This window comes from Meleagris gallopavo, chromosome 6 (assembly GCF_905368555.1).
Source record: "Meleagris gallopavo chromosome 6, MGAL_WU_HG_1.1, whole genome shotgun sequence".
In the NCBI taxonomy this organism is placed as follows: domain Eukaryota; kingdom Metazoa; phylum Chordata; class Aves; order Galliformes; family Phasianidae; genus Meleagris; species Meleagris gallopavo.
The window spans coordinates 17,898,373-17,911,355 of record NC_139409.1 but is presented as its reverse complement, the minus strand read 5'-3'; the positions used below and the strand labels follow the sequence as shown (position 1 = coordinate 17,911,355).

The 12,983-nt window shown below is 58.6% G+C and overlaps 1 protein-coding gene across 1 annotated transcript; it reads right to left on the bottom strand.

Moving 5' to 3' along the window:
• Nucleotides 1-2,489: 2,489 nt before the first annotated feature.
• On the bottom strand, nt 2,490-6,726 carry SKIDA1 (SKI/DACH domain containing 1). Its single transcript, XM_085227289.1, has one exon. The coding sequence runs from the start codon at nt 6,716-6,718 to the stop codon at nt 4,208-4,210; it is 2,511 nt and encodes an 836-aa protein (XP_085083415.1). The 5' UTR covers nt 6,719-6,726; the 3' UTR covers nt 2,490-4,207.
• Between the last annotated feature and the right edge of the window lie 6,257 nt (nt 6,727-12,983).

The following is a 12,983-nucleotide window of genomic DNA, read 5'->3' as shown; positions in this document are numbered from 1 at the left end:
CCGGGCAAGATGGCGGCCCGAGGCGCGCCGTGCCCCGCGATGGGGCCGCCCCGAGAAGCGGCCCAGCGCCGCCCGCGGCCTGCGGGAGCCCGGCACCGCGCGGGCCGGCCCCGGAGCCTCTTCCTCTCTGCCCCGCGTCGCGCATTCTCCCTCATTCGGCGTTCCCGTGGCCGGCGAGCCGAGGCAGCGCTGCGAGGAGCGGCTCCCGCCGAAGTGCCGCTGTTTACAAACACAGCTGTTGCGGTGTATTTGCAATGCTAAGGACGGAGCGGCGAACGAGGACCGCCGCGGAAGAGGAGTCCCCTGCACGGGGAGGGCCGGGCGCTGTCCGGGACCGTCAGCTCTCCCGGCCGCTATTGTGAGCGCCTCGTGCGAAACATCGCGGGCCTTCGGCGCGGAGCTCGCAGGGCCGCCCGGCAGTGAAAGGAGCGCGGGGAGAGGCCGGGCCGCGGCGCACATTATGCCGAGAAGCGGCCGGGCGCGGGGAAGGCCCGGCCCGCAGACCGCCGTCCCGCGTCCCCGAGCCGCAGCCGCCCGCTCGGGGCGCGGCTGGATGGGGAATGGCGGAGGCCGTGAGCGCGGCTCTGGCTCGGTGGGCCCCGGCCGCTATTTCCGCTCCGTGGTCGCCCTTCTTTTGTACTTCGGAGCCGAGCCCAGGGATGAAGCGTTGTGTATTCTTTCCCGTCGCCATCGCACACGGAAAAACCACGGTTATCTGCAGCCACCTCCCCGCACCAAGCATTTCCCCGCACATCTCCCCGTGTAGAAAACATGCACTTTTTCTGCACCTCTTCCCTAACCGCTCACATGTGCTAACAGCGACAGACAAAACGTGGTAGCGTCGTTCTCGTTTCTGCAGAAAGCATAATTTTATTAGCAACTAAATCAGGTGAAGGGAAAAGGATCTGCGTGAAAAAAAAGCACCGAGGGAAGAACAGTAAAGTTCACACCGCAGCACCACCACTCGCATCACTGTGCGTGCAGCAGCGAAGGGAAGACCCGCTGCAGGCAGTGCACGCTGCAACGCGAGGTGGTACGGCAGCATCCCCGCTGCCGGAACTCGGCACGTGTTCCCTTCTCGGTGCTCGGCGGCGCTCAGCGCGGTCCCAAACTCCCTTTTGTCTTTGGCTTGGCCGCAGGCGTCTCCCCCAGGAGCAGGGCAGGGAGCTGGGCCTGCCGTGTACCTGGGAGGAGCACACGCACTGCGCCACGTCGCTTTTCCTTTATGGAGTTCTGTGGGGTTTTGTGCACCCGGAGCGGGAAAATGGTGGCATTTCATCACTGAGACGTTTTAAATTTTCTCTGCCGTGAACATCGTGACAAAACCGTGGCCTGGCCCGTGAGATCACCTTCGTTTTTCCTCATGTTATAACTTACCATTCAGGCAGAAACGGGTTATTGGTGCACAGCACAACATATTTGTTTGACTTTGTATTAGTGAGGCTGGAATGGGAGCGAGCTGTGTCTCAGCACCAGTTACAGTGCCATCTCCAACAGCCGTTCGACCACCCGAACTGGGAGGAATGCCGTATTTTGCATCACAGTGCATTACGTACCTGGTGACGCTCCCGGCACAGTGACACCACAGGGCCCCGTGGGCAGCACCAAGTGCACACTTGTGGCGATGGGGATGTGTGACTTCGGTGCTTCCCGCTGCACCCTGGCCAGGCGCCATACGTCCCCGGCCCTGCAGGGCCTGTTTGGGATCAGTGTGTGTCTCTCTCCCTTCCCCCCCTCCCCCCCGGATTATTTCAGGAACCCAAAAAGGCACCTCTGCAATTTACAATTCCCAGCCACATCAGCACAGCGTAATGGGAAGTAAACAGGGTCAGGGGACAGAGTTCCTCTGAAAGCGATACGTTGTTTAATTGACATGGCAAAATTTTAGGCTTCCAGTTTGCATATCACATCTCCACAGCTTTTCAATTTGATTTTTTTTCCTTTTTTTTTTTCCTTTTTTTTTTTTTCCTTTTTTTTTTTTTTTTTTCGGTGCGGGGAAGACCTGTGTCAGGCAGAGCAGAGCCTGGGCTTCCCGGGGCGGTGCGCTCTGACCATATTCACAACTCTCTGGAAATAGGGGCACGGTCTGCTCGGCCCCAAATGCACACGGGTAAACAATCGGCCCCCAGCCACCCTGAGAGCCTATTTTTCACGACCATCGTAATTTCAGCAGCGCGGTTAAGTGTGCAGAGTACCTTTTGCAATTGGCAGCTCTAAGTGATGTGAGCGTGCGGGGGAAGGGTAACCCCGCCGAAGGGCGATTGTTTACTCTCTCTAACTGTATTTGGTGCAGGTATTCCTAGAGCGGGGCTTTACAATGGGGGAAAAGGAGGGCGCGGGGATAGCGCGGAGCTAGTGGGCGGCGGCGTGCACAGAGCCACGAGGGCTGCGGGGGGCACCACAAAGGCAGGGATGAAACAGCCGAGAGCGGCAGCGGATCGCCGGCAGAATGTTGACTTTGAGTCACACGGTAAACATCACGTTGTGGCTTTGTTTTCCTTTTTTTTTTTTTTCCCTTTTCTTTGATTTACGATAAATTATCCTCCCGAGATTGATCGATGAGTGGAATCCTTAACATTTAATTTTGGAATGATCTAGTATAAATAAAGCGCCAATCCAAAGAAAGAAACCAGCAGTCCTTCAGCCGAAACCCCGCTGATTCAGCACTCGGCCTTCCCGGGGCCGCAAACTTTTGGGCCGCGCTCGGAGCTGCGTCCGTCCCCCCGCGCCGGGGCCCTTCTGCAGCCCTCGGCCCCGGGCCCGGCTGCTGCGCGGCGGCCTTCCTTTCTTTTTTCTTTTTTCTTTTTTTTCCCTTTCTTTTGGAGGGGCTTTGGGGGCAGGGAGGGAAACAGTGAACCTCTTGAAGCGTATTTCCTCGGAATCCAACCGGGAATCTCCCAAACGGAGGGGAAAGCGAGGATAAATTGCAATAATTCAAAGTGTAGGGAATCAGGAATTTTTAAACAGTGTTTTTAATTGAAAATAAAGCTAAAGCATGCTTTTCAACAGTGCAAATTTCCATCATTTTGATTTACCGCTTCCATCATCACAATATATTATACCGGCATGTCTCTCCGAGGCGAGGCCCTCGCCCCCGCCCGCTCCACTATTTCGATATTAAGTGCAAATAGAGATAATCGCCTCTGATTGTCACGTGCGGTAGAAACGTTTCTGCTACATAGAGAGGACGGCCTGGAAACAAAAACCGACAGCGCCAGGGTTCGGGGCTGAGGACAACGAGGCGGCAGCACCCGAGTTCAGGGCCGCAGAGCCACGAGCAGCACGGGGCTCGCGTTTGGTGCGCTGTTCCCACTCCTGGCCCCTCGCTCCGCTCTCTCTGCGCCGCATTTACTGCTTCGCTATTTCCTGCGGCCCGCGCGGGGTTGCCCATAAATCGCCGCGGGCCGGGCAGGGCTCCGAGCGCCGTGCAAGTTTGCAGGGGCGCGTTCGGAGCGCAGCATCGGCACGACGTGAGCGGGTAACAGTAACCTTATTTAAGACCTCTGGGTGAAACAACAAAAAGGCTTCCAATCGCAACGAGGGGCTGTACGAGCGAAAGGACGCCTTTTCCCCACGCTGCGATCCCCCGTTTCGTGCTGCTCTCTGCCCCCGCCTTCCCCAGGGGCTGAGCGCAGCGCTGTGGGCCCGGGGCACCGCATCGCCCCGCTCCGAGCGCCGAGATGCGGCCAGCCCTCCTGTGCGGCCGTGGCACTTCACAAACTTGAACTGAAGTAACAGTTAGACTGCCATGTTCGAAATCTAGTGCATAAATTTAATGGCTCATTCTAGTATTTATTATTCAACCTTTTGACATTTATTTGCAGCAGTTGAATTGAGGTACTGGTGCATTATTAGCATTCAAACAGTAAAGTGTTCCAGCTCTACCGGCGTAACTGAGTTGAGTTGAGTCTTTGCCTGAAGTACTCTGTGGAATGTAACAAAAAATACCCAAATGTAACAGGAAAAAAAAAAAAAAGAAAAAGAAAACAAAAACAACAACAACAAAAAAGACCCAAACAAACCAAATCAAAACCACTGTTGGAACAAGGGAAGGAAACGGTAATCCGGGTTCTGTCTTCACAAACGACATGACGGATCCCAGCAGCGAGCGCTGCGCGGCGTTAAGGGCCGCACGAACCTTCCTGCCGTGCTCACACAGCGCACAGCCCGAGAGGTGGTTCCAGCAAATATTTTCCAAAGTATTTTATTAATTAAATTTCCTGAATTTGTGGCTAGGTGGGAGAGGTATTGCAGAGCCGCCCAGCTGCCATTTCCACACGGGATGGGCCCTGTGAGGTGCTTGCGAGTCCTTAGTGGTGCTTAAGGAGTAAGCTGGCAACAAATCCCCGTCATGGCCAATAATTAGCGACGGTGGACAGGGAAAATTTGCCATGAAATTAAACGGCCTTTTCACCGCTGATGCTACATTGCCGGCTACCCTTCTGCGCCTATTGTTGGCCGTGAGATCGTCCAGTGTTCCTTCGGGCTCGGCTTTACCTGCGGGCCGCGGGCTCCGCGCCGATTTCAGATTTGGTTTGAGCGGAGGAGGCTGCAGCGCGGGCCGCTTGCCCAGAACCAGCGTCCTGTAGTTCTTTCTCACCCTCGCTCCAAATTTATACTCCCCATCCTCAGGTTTTGGAGTACCTAAAGTGCATGAGAGGCCCTGACTCTGAGTCAGCGGGGGGAAGGAAGTGGTTTCTTTCTCAGTGCATGCAGAATCCTCCTTGGCCGTTCGTAAAGCGTCTTGCTCGCTGCCCTCCGTCACGCCGCGACGCTCCTCCTCGGGATCATTGCACTCACACCGCAGCTCGTGGGGCGGAGGGTCGGGCCCGTCCTCGCCGCTTGCCTCCTCCTCGGTTTTGATGCGGACGCGGTTCGGGAAGGGCAGCGCCTCGGCCCCCGGTTCAGCGCTCCGCGGCTCCGCAGCCCCCGGAGGGGCGGCGTCCTCCGCGGGGTCGGTCCGTAACGAGGGCAAATCCGTGGCAAATTCAATACAATGAGGGATTTGGGAATCTTTTTCGGAATTCGCAGCCGCTGATGAAGAATCATTATTTAAGATCCTAGAAGCTATTGTATTGTTATCTGCACAGTGTGTAGTAGTTGCTGGAAGGCATTTCCTTGCCTCTCTGAGTATTCTTTGTTGTGGAAATGCATTGTTTGTCTTTGGGCTAGGTGAAGAGGCCCCCTTTGCAACGCAGTTAATTGTTAGGTCAGTACTCTTGGCGTTATTGGGAAATTCAGAGTGTGGGAATGTGATCTCGGCCGCCCTCCGCTCCCTTATCTCCGCGAAGCAGCTCCCAGGGCCGCCGGGGCAGCGCAGCGCCGGGCCCCAGCCGGGCCGGCCCCACTCCTCGGGCAGCTCCGGCTTCACGCAGCCCGCGGCGCGGCGGAGGGCGGGCGGCCCGCCGGGATCCGTCGGAGCCGGGGCCGGGGGCCGGGGGGCGGCGGCGGCGGCCAGATGGTACAAGAAGTTGGCGTGCACCACGGCGGGCGGGCTGCAGAAGCTGGTGCGCCTGAAGCGGATGCTCTGCACCGAGACCTGGCTGGAGACCGAGCTGGAGTCGGAGTCCGAGGTGCTGTCCTCCTCCTCCTCCTCCTCTTCCTCCTCCTCCTCCTCCTCCTCCTCTTCCTCCTCCTCCTCCGAGCTGCCCTCGCTGGAGTCCGAGCCGCCGCTGCCCTCCTCGTCCTCCTCCTCCTCGTCCTCCTCCTCCGAGCTGCCCTCGCTGGAGCTGGACGGGCTGGAGCCGCAGTCCGAGTCGTGCGCGGCGCGGCCGGAGCAGCAGCTGGACTCCGAGTCGCTGCTGCCGCTCTCGGCGAAGGCGGGCGAAGGCGGCGGCCCGAAGCCGCGCGGCAGCGGCAGAGGCAGCCGCGGGGCGCCGCGGGGCCGGCAGGGCCGCGCCAGGGCCAGGGGCCGCCGGGGGGGGCCCAGCGCGGCGGCGACGGCGGCGGCGGCGGCGGCGGCAGCGGCGGCGGCGGCCCCGTGGCGGCGGCGGCGGCAGCGGGCGGGCAGGGGCAGGGGCAGGGGCGGGGGCCCGGCGGCCGGGAGCCGAGGCCGCGCCGTGGCGGCGGCGGGCGGGGGGCGGGCGGCGGGAGGGCGGCGGGCGCGGAGGGGAGCGCAGCCGCCCGCCGCCGTTTCGTAGCCGCCGGGGGGTTTGCGGGGCGCCCGGGCCAGCTCCGGGTAGCCGTGGCCAGTGTATTTACTAAAAAGGTGAGGTAGATGGGAGGCCGGCAGCAGGGCCGCGGCCCCCGGCCGCAGAGCTTTCCGCCTGATTGGCAGCAGCGGCCGGGGAGAGTCATTCAAACCCAGCCAAAGTTTGTTCTCCTTCCAGAAGCCGCGGAAGGGGTCGGCGGGCGCCCGCTCCGGCCGCAGCTCGCCGCCCGCCAGGGCCCGGCCGAGCTTCCGCCGCTTTGTCCTGAGGACCCGCTCGGTTTTGCAGGAGGTGTAGAGCGCTTCCACGTCCTCTCTGGAGATGAGCGTGCATTTGGCGGCGTGGAACGCGATGGAGTTGATGGCTTTGAGTTTCCTCAACTCCTCCAGGTCGCAGTGGTGCTTTTTGACTTTCAAATGATCCATTCGCTTGTGCACGGTGGTCCGCGGGATGTTTTTGAGCAGGTCGGTGAAAACCTGGGAGAGTGCAAACATTTGCTTTCCTTTAATGATGAGGTAGCCGAGCCGCACGCCATCCACCTCTTCAAACCCCGACTTCAGGTCTCCCATTTCGCGAATTAAATCATTCCCGGCATTTGCGGAGAGAGAGAGAGAAGGAAAAAAAAAAAAAAAAAAAAAAAAAAAAAAAAAAAAAAAAGGAAAAAAGGAAAAAAAAAAAGGGAAAAAAAAAAAGAAAAAGCCACACACACACAATCCTCGGCCAGATGCTGTATTTGTCTCAAGGCATCCTGCTAACAGAGCGCAACAAAGGCTGCTGCTATTCCTGGTGGGTGAAGTGCCAAACTTTAGACAAAATTTAAAAAATAAAAATAAGTTAAAAAAAGAAAAAAACACCACCGTGAGGCTACAATCAATATGTAATCTTAAAAATCAGCTTTGCCAAAGTGTTTCTCTAAGTTGCTGCCGCAGATCAGTACCTGTTCCCTTTCATTCCCTGCTTTTCCATTGGAAACTATGATAATGGAATGTGAAGGGAGGAAGAGAAAAGCAATGCAGCTGCTATTCCCGCCGCTGCTTTAGCTACAAATAAAATGACAGAGTGAAGTGAGCTCGTCCGGAGACACCTTCATCAATTAATTCCCCTAAAGCCAACGCTGATTGGACACTCCTGACAGGTGATGCAATAAAAATTGATATTCCACCCCTTCCCCCCAAAAATCTCCTGCTAATTAGCATACCCTCATACCGCCGCCTCCCCTCCCAAAGTAAATAATACAGTTCGCAGATAAATCTTTCTATTAAACAATCCGGGCTCCAGTACGCTCCGACCTCTCCGGCTTGCTCCTCGCTCGCTCCGCACGAAGGATTTCGGTGTTTTTCCGTAGCGTTTCGTATATTTTTTAGGCTATTTCGGACCAACGTTGCTCTTTTGTGCGCGCCGTGAGTGTGAGGGACGGAAGCGTGAGCGCGGCGGTGGGAGATCCTCCGCGAACGCGGCCGTTCGGCAGCGGCGTTCGCCGCGCATTGTGCGGCTCCGCGCCCCGGGCCCGGCGCTCCCAACTTCGAGGCTCGGAGCGAGGAATACTTACATGTGCGGGCCGCTCCGATTTTCCTCTCCTGCTCAATTCGCTCTGTGCGGCCGGGGCTATTTTGCTGCTCGCACCCCGCGCTGCCCAAGCGCTCGGAGCGGCGGTTCGAATATTGCGGGAGGGGGAGGAGGACGTGGGCTGGCGTCAGCCCCGTAACAAAGCATAGAGAAGGCAGAAAGGCGCACACTTCCCCCAGTTAACCGTGCCGGATGGCGAGCTGCGGTGTGCTACAGTCCCGGAGCCCGCGTCGGGATTGCTGCGCGCCGATTGCTTCCAGCGGAGGAAGGAGAAGGCGGAATACCCCGGGTGCTTCCAGGGCTCTACGTAACAACACCGAGCGCTGCGCGCACCGTGAGCGGGGCTGTGAGGGGCTACGGAGCAGCTGCCCCGCTCTGGGCATGGCCGGGCCGGGGCGGCACCTCCGCGGCCGTGCGGTGTTCCATGGGAGCAGCCCCTTAACATCAACGTGAAGGTTTAACCTCTTCTTGGGAATGCGGAATTACTGCATTGCGAGGAGCGATGGTTCTGGACTCGCTGCCCCGCCGCACGCCGCTTCGTGTCACGTCCAAGTGATGCTCGCGGTGTGCGCTCAGCCGCGGGCACGGCCGTGTGCCTCGGAGTCACACGTATCAGCGAGGGGAACGACACATCCAGGAGTGCTGGGGCTTGGCAAGGGGGAAAAAAAAATAAGAGAGAGAGAAAGGGGGGGAAAAAAAAAAAAAAGCTTCAATCCCGACTGTCAATATCCACTCCATGGGCTGGCGATACGGTGCGCAGAGGTCGCGTTACCCCGTCAGGTATAGCCAAAATAAAGGGCATCATCCCCCTGAAAAAGGCTCGGCGAGGGGGAAGCACGGGATCCCCCCCGTGCCTCAGGAATTCGAGAGCGAGTCGGGAATTTCGAGCAGCGCATCCGGAAATTGAGGAAGTCTATGGCAGAGAGCCTCCGAGTCACGGGCTGAGGTTTGAAGTCAGCTTCGAACTACTGTTGCTCTCAGCGCAGATGTAATCTCCGCCGTTCAACTTAATCCATGTGTGCCCGGCCCGCGATGTCTACTTCTTCCCTTTGAAATCTAAGGGCAGCGTTCCCATCCAGGAAACCGGAGCTAGAGCCGATTACATCGCGGCCCCCGAACGGGAGAGGCTCCGGGGCGCATCCCGCGCCGCGCGGCCCCACCGCGGCCGAACAATGCCTCCGTCGCTCCCCCCGCCCGCTGCTCTGCCGCCGGCTCCGCGCTGTGCCCCGGCCGGGAGGGACCCGGGGGCGGCGGCGGAGTCGCGGGGGAACGCGCTGCCCGCGTGGGACGGAAACCCTCGTGGTGTTTGTAGAGCGAGAGACAATACGGGCGTTTAAAAATTCCTCCTGATGTACTTATATGCTGCCAACACCCCCACCCCCTCCCGCTGCTCTCCTCCCCCTGCTTTAAGGTTAAGGCGATGGAGTCAACAGTGAGGGATCAGTGAACTCCGAGAGAGCTTTTCAGACGACGTTACAATAAAATAAAATAATAATAATAAAAACACACACACACACACACACACACCCCAAAAAAACGCGATGAGCCCTGAGGTCCTTTATCCGCACGGAGCTGGGCAGTTCGGTCCCTGCTGAAATCCCCGCGGGGACACACACAGAGGCACACACACACACACCCTGCGGTGACAGCCCGGCTGTTATTTCCAAAACGCGTGATTTCTGTTGGTGTAATTCCGCCGATACCAAACGCCGGGAAGCAGCGGCGGCTGTCTGCACACCCTTTGCGTTCTGAAAGGTACGGCCACGGCCGCTGGCTGGAACCGCAGTCCCGTGTGGAAGGGCAGGAAGGCGGCAGAACTGCTAGGAGACGTCCCCCGTGCCCACACCCGCACCCAGCCCCGCATTCCCTCACCCCACACATCTCCACCCGCTCCTCGCACCCCTCCTCTCCCCGCGCCGAGTCGGGCATCTGGGCTCGGCCCTGGCCCCGCCGAGAGATCCCGAGGAAGGGCCGCGGGCCCCGCGCTCATGCACACGAAGGGCCGGGGGCTTCCGAATGGGTTCGCACGCACAAGAAGGATTGCGATCGATAGATACCGCCGTTTGCGGCCGGGATCGGTAACGTGAACGCCAGCCAAAAGATTTAAAATGAACAATTAAAGGTGTCTGGCGTCAATTACGTGAAAAGTTGTGTGCATGTACGTCCGTGTGTCCACGTCCGTATGTGTGCTGACCCGGCTGTGTGTGCGGGGCTCCCAGATGCCAGGGGGTCCCTTTGTTAATTTTACGGACGGTGTCACCCTGCCCGCGATCACGGATGCCTACGACTAAAGGCCGCTGTCTGTCCCACGTTTCCCGGGAGGAGGACGCGGAGGTGCCCGCTCCGGCCGAGCACACACACACACACACACACACACACACACACACACACACACACGGCTCGGGGTGGTGTGTCCGGGCACACACACACACACACACATACACACCATCAATCAACCATGCTCCTTTTCACGCTGAGCAGCGTGCAATGCGCGATCTGCACTCTGCACTGAGCGGTGTTCCAGCTCCGGAGCCGTCTGCCCAAAGTAGAAACCTCATTAAGAAAATAGAAAGAATATTCGTGGTACTCCGCTGCAGACCTATTCCCATTTTCTGTAAATTACATACTTTCATTTTTGTAAACTCATGTTTAAATATAGGGAAGTGCTTCATCACGGCATTGAGGGGAAAAAAAATACGCGTAGCACTGGAAATTCGCCTTTACGCGATGGTTTGATTTATTTTCACAGAACGGTGATGTTTAAATACCGTCGCAATTCCTCCTGACCTCTTCCCCCCGCAGTGGCGCGGCACACACACTGCGGAGCGCTCAGTGGGAAATGCAGCAGCGATGCCCACCGGCAGCTGTGCCGATGTGAGAGCGCTTCGGGGACCTCCAGGGCAGCCCGAGAGGCCATCTGCATTTCCACCCAGGGGTTGCCGCCTTATTTGCGAATTATCATTATTAATAATTATTTTTTAAGTGCTGGGCCGCATCTTCAGGTATTGACAAGCTGTAAATAAAGCTGCTTTCACGACTTGGGCAGAAATAAATGCTCCGAAGGATGACTCCACTGCTCCCTGCTCCCAGAGCCCTCCGTGCGCACTGCGCTCGGGGAGGAGCAGCTAGCAGCCAGGGGCTATCACAAAGGGCCGGGAACGTAAATATAATGGGGTCAAAGAACAGTATAATGGGATCCTTCTGCTATTTTAAAGTCAGCCAAATGTGACTGTAGGACTTAAAAATCGCCGTAAATTCCGCTGTGACAACAAATGAGAATGTTCAACTAAATCTCCTAAATACGTAGGACACATAGAAATGCCAAATATCGGCCTGAACAAAAATCGCCGCACCACTGTGTCCAGGAGTTGCAGGGCTCTTTTTTTTTTCTCTCTCTCTCCTTTTCCCCCTTTGCAAACAAAGCAGCGCTGTGCAGTTCCATGGAGTGCTCTGTAAGTTGTGATGGTCGGAGGGGGCCGGGGCGTCCCCCGCACGTGAGAATTTGATGCGATTCACAATCACGGCGGGTTGAGGCTCTGCCTGAGCTTGGCGCTCCCGCAGCTTTAGGACACTTTCCGCAGGAGTTTCTGGCCGCATACTCCATGCCATGTTGTTTACTGACCCATAATCAAAACGCGGTGACCTCCTACCCTTTTTTTGCCCCTTGACCCACGCTGAATTCAATGCAGCCTTTATAAATTTGCAAATCCTTGGACGTAAAGGGGATTTGGCGCGGCTTTGTTCGGAAAAGGCTCCCAAAAGTTTGCATTTTTAATTAGGCAAAGGTACAGCACCGAGCGCTGGGAAACGGGGGCCTGTCCCGCATGGAGGTGATCGCTCTGAATTTCTGCACCGGGGATCTGCGTCCCCAACCCACGTCGCAGCCCTGAAGCGGAGGGAATCCGAGGTTTTGGGCAGCCCCAAATCGGCGATGTGGCCCCGCTCAGCCCGGGTCGTGAGGACGGACGGGCCGCGGTTTCCCACCGCCGCGCACCGCGCCGAGTCGGGCCGGGCGCGTCCCTTATCGCTGCCATCACTCAGCCCAAAGGACACCGTCATTACGGCGGTGATAAAACAACGCCCGCTGATGTGTGCTGGATAAATACAGAATGTTTACAGCCCTAAAGTGCTTCGATTCCAATCAAAGGCTATGAAAGAAAAGCCCCTCTTCCTGCCTCCTTCCCTCCCGTCATTCCTTATTTATTTACCCCGTGGTCACAACGCGACCCTAGGAAATAGAACGGCCGCACCGGGGGGGCACCTCTGCATTCATTTTCCAGCTGCCCTGGGGGTGCCGCTGTGGGGGGGAGCACAGAACCCCCCGCTCCCCGAGAGCCCGCGATCATCTCAAATATTCACGGTATCAGCAGATCCCATCGTAATCAGATTAAAGCGAGGTTTGGTGGTGGAGGGGGGGGGCGGTGCCCTGGGGCCACCATTGGGATGCGTGGAGAACGCAGAGCGGGGTCTGCCCGGCGTTCGGGGAAGAAAAAAAAAAAACAACAAACCACCAACAAACCAGAACAAAACCAAGCACAGCGAGGCACGGCGGCCGTTGTGCAAGGAAGGGGCACCGTAACACAGCGAGGTTCCGCATCCAGCCACCGAGTTCCGCCCGGGGCTGTTTCCCTTTAAACTTCCCGACCGATGTTTCTGCGAGACGCGCTTATTTGTTTGCGCTTGGAGCTCCGTGCAGGGCCGGCTCCGGGCTCACCGGGCGCTCGGCTCCCCGTCCGAGCCGGGATTCGCCGCGTTTAACCTTTACAAGGCGCGCTCCGCGGCGCGGAGTCCCGCCGCTCTCCTTCCCTCCTTCCCACCCTCGGGCGGTTCGCAGCCCCGCGCCGGGGTGGCGCTTGACGCCGCAAGGCGCGGGTAGCGCCCAGGAGCGGCCCAAGGGCCCTCCCGACCACGCAGCCACCTCACGGCGGACGGCGGCACGGAGCCAACGGGCGCGCGGAAGGTAAAGGCGCCGCCACGCCGAGCCCCGGTAACAAAGGCGGCCCGAACCCCGCGCGGTCCGGTCCCGTGCCTCAGTGCCCCGACGCGCCGCCGAGGAACCGGGCGCGGAGAGAGCGGTGCGGCCCAGTCCCGCCCGCCCGCGGAGGCACCGCCCGCCATTGGGGCCGGCGGCCGCTGACCTTTGACCCCTCCCCTCCTCCCGCCGCTTCCTCCGCCGCCGGCCGCTCGCCTACCCACAATGCCCCGCGCCGGCCGCGCTCGTGCCGCGCTCGAGCCTCCCGGAACGCCCCCTCCCCCGCCGTTCCCCTC

Excerpts from the sequence above, each read along its gene's own strand:
- SKIDA1 (XM_085227289.1), bottom strand. The coding sequence starts at position 6,718 with ATGGGAGACCTGAAGTCGGGGTTTGAAGAGGTGGATGGCGTGCGGCTC.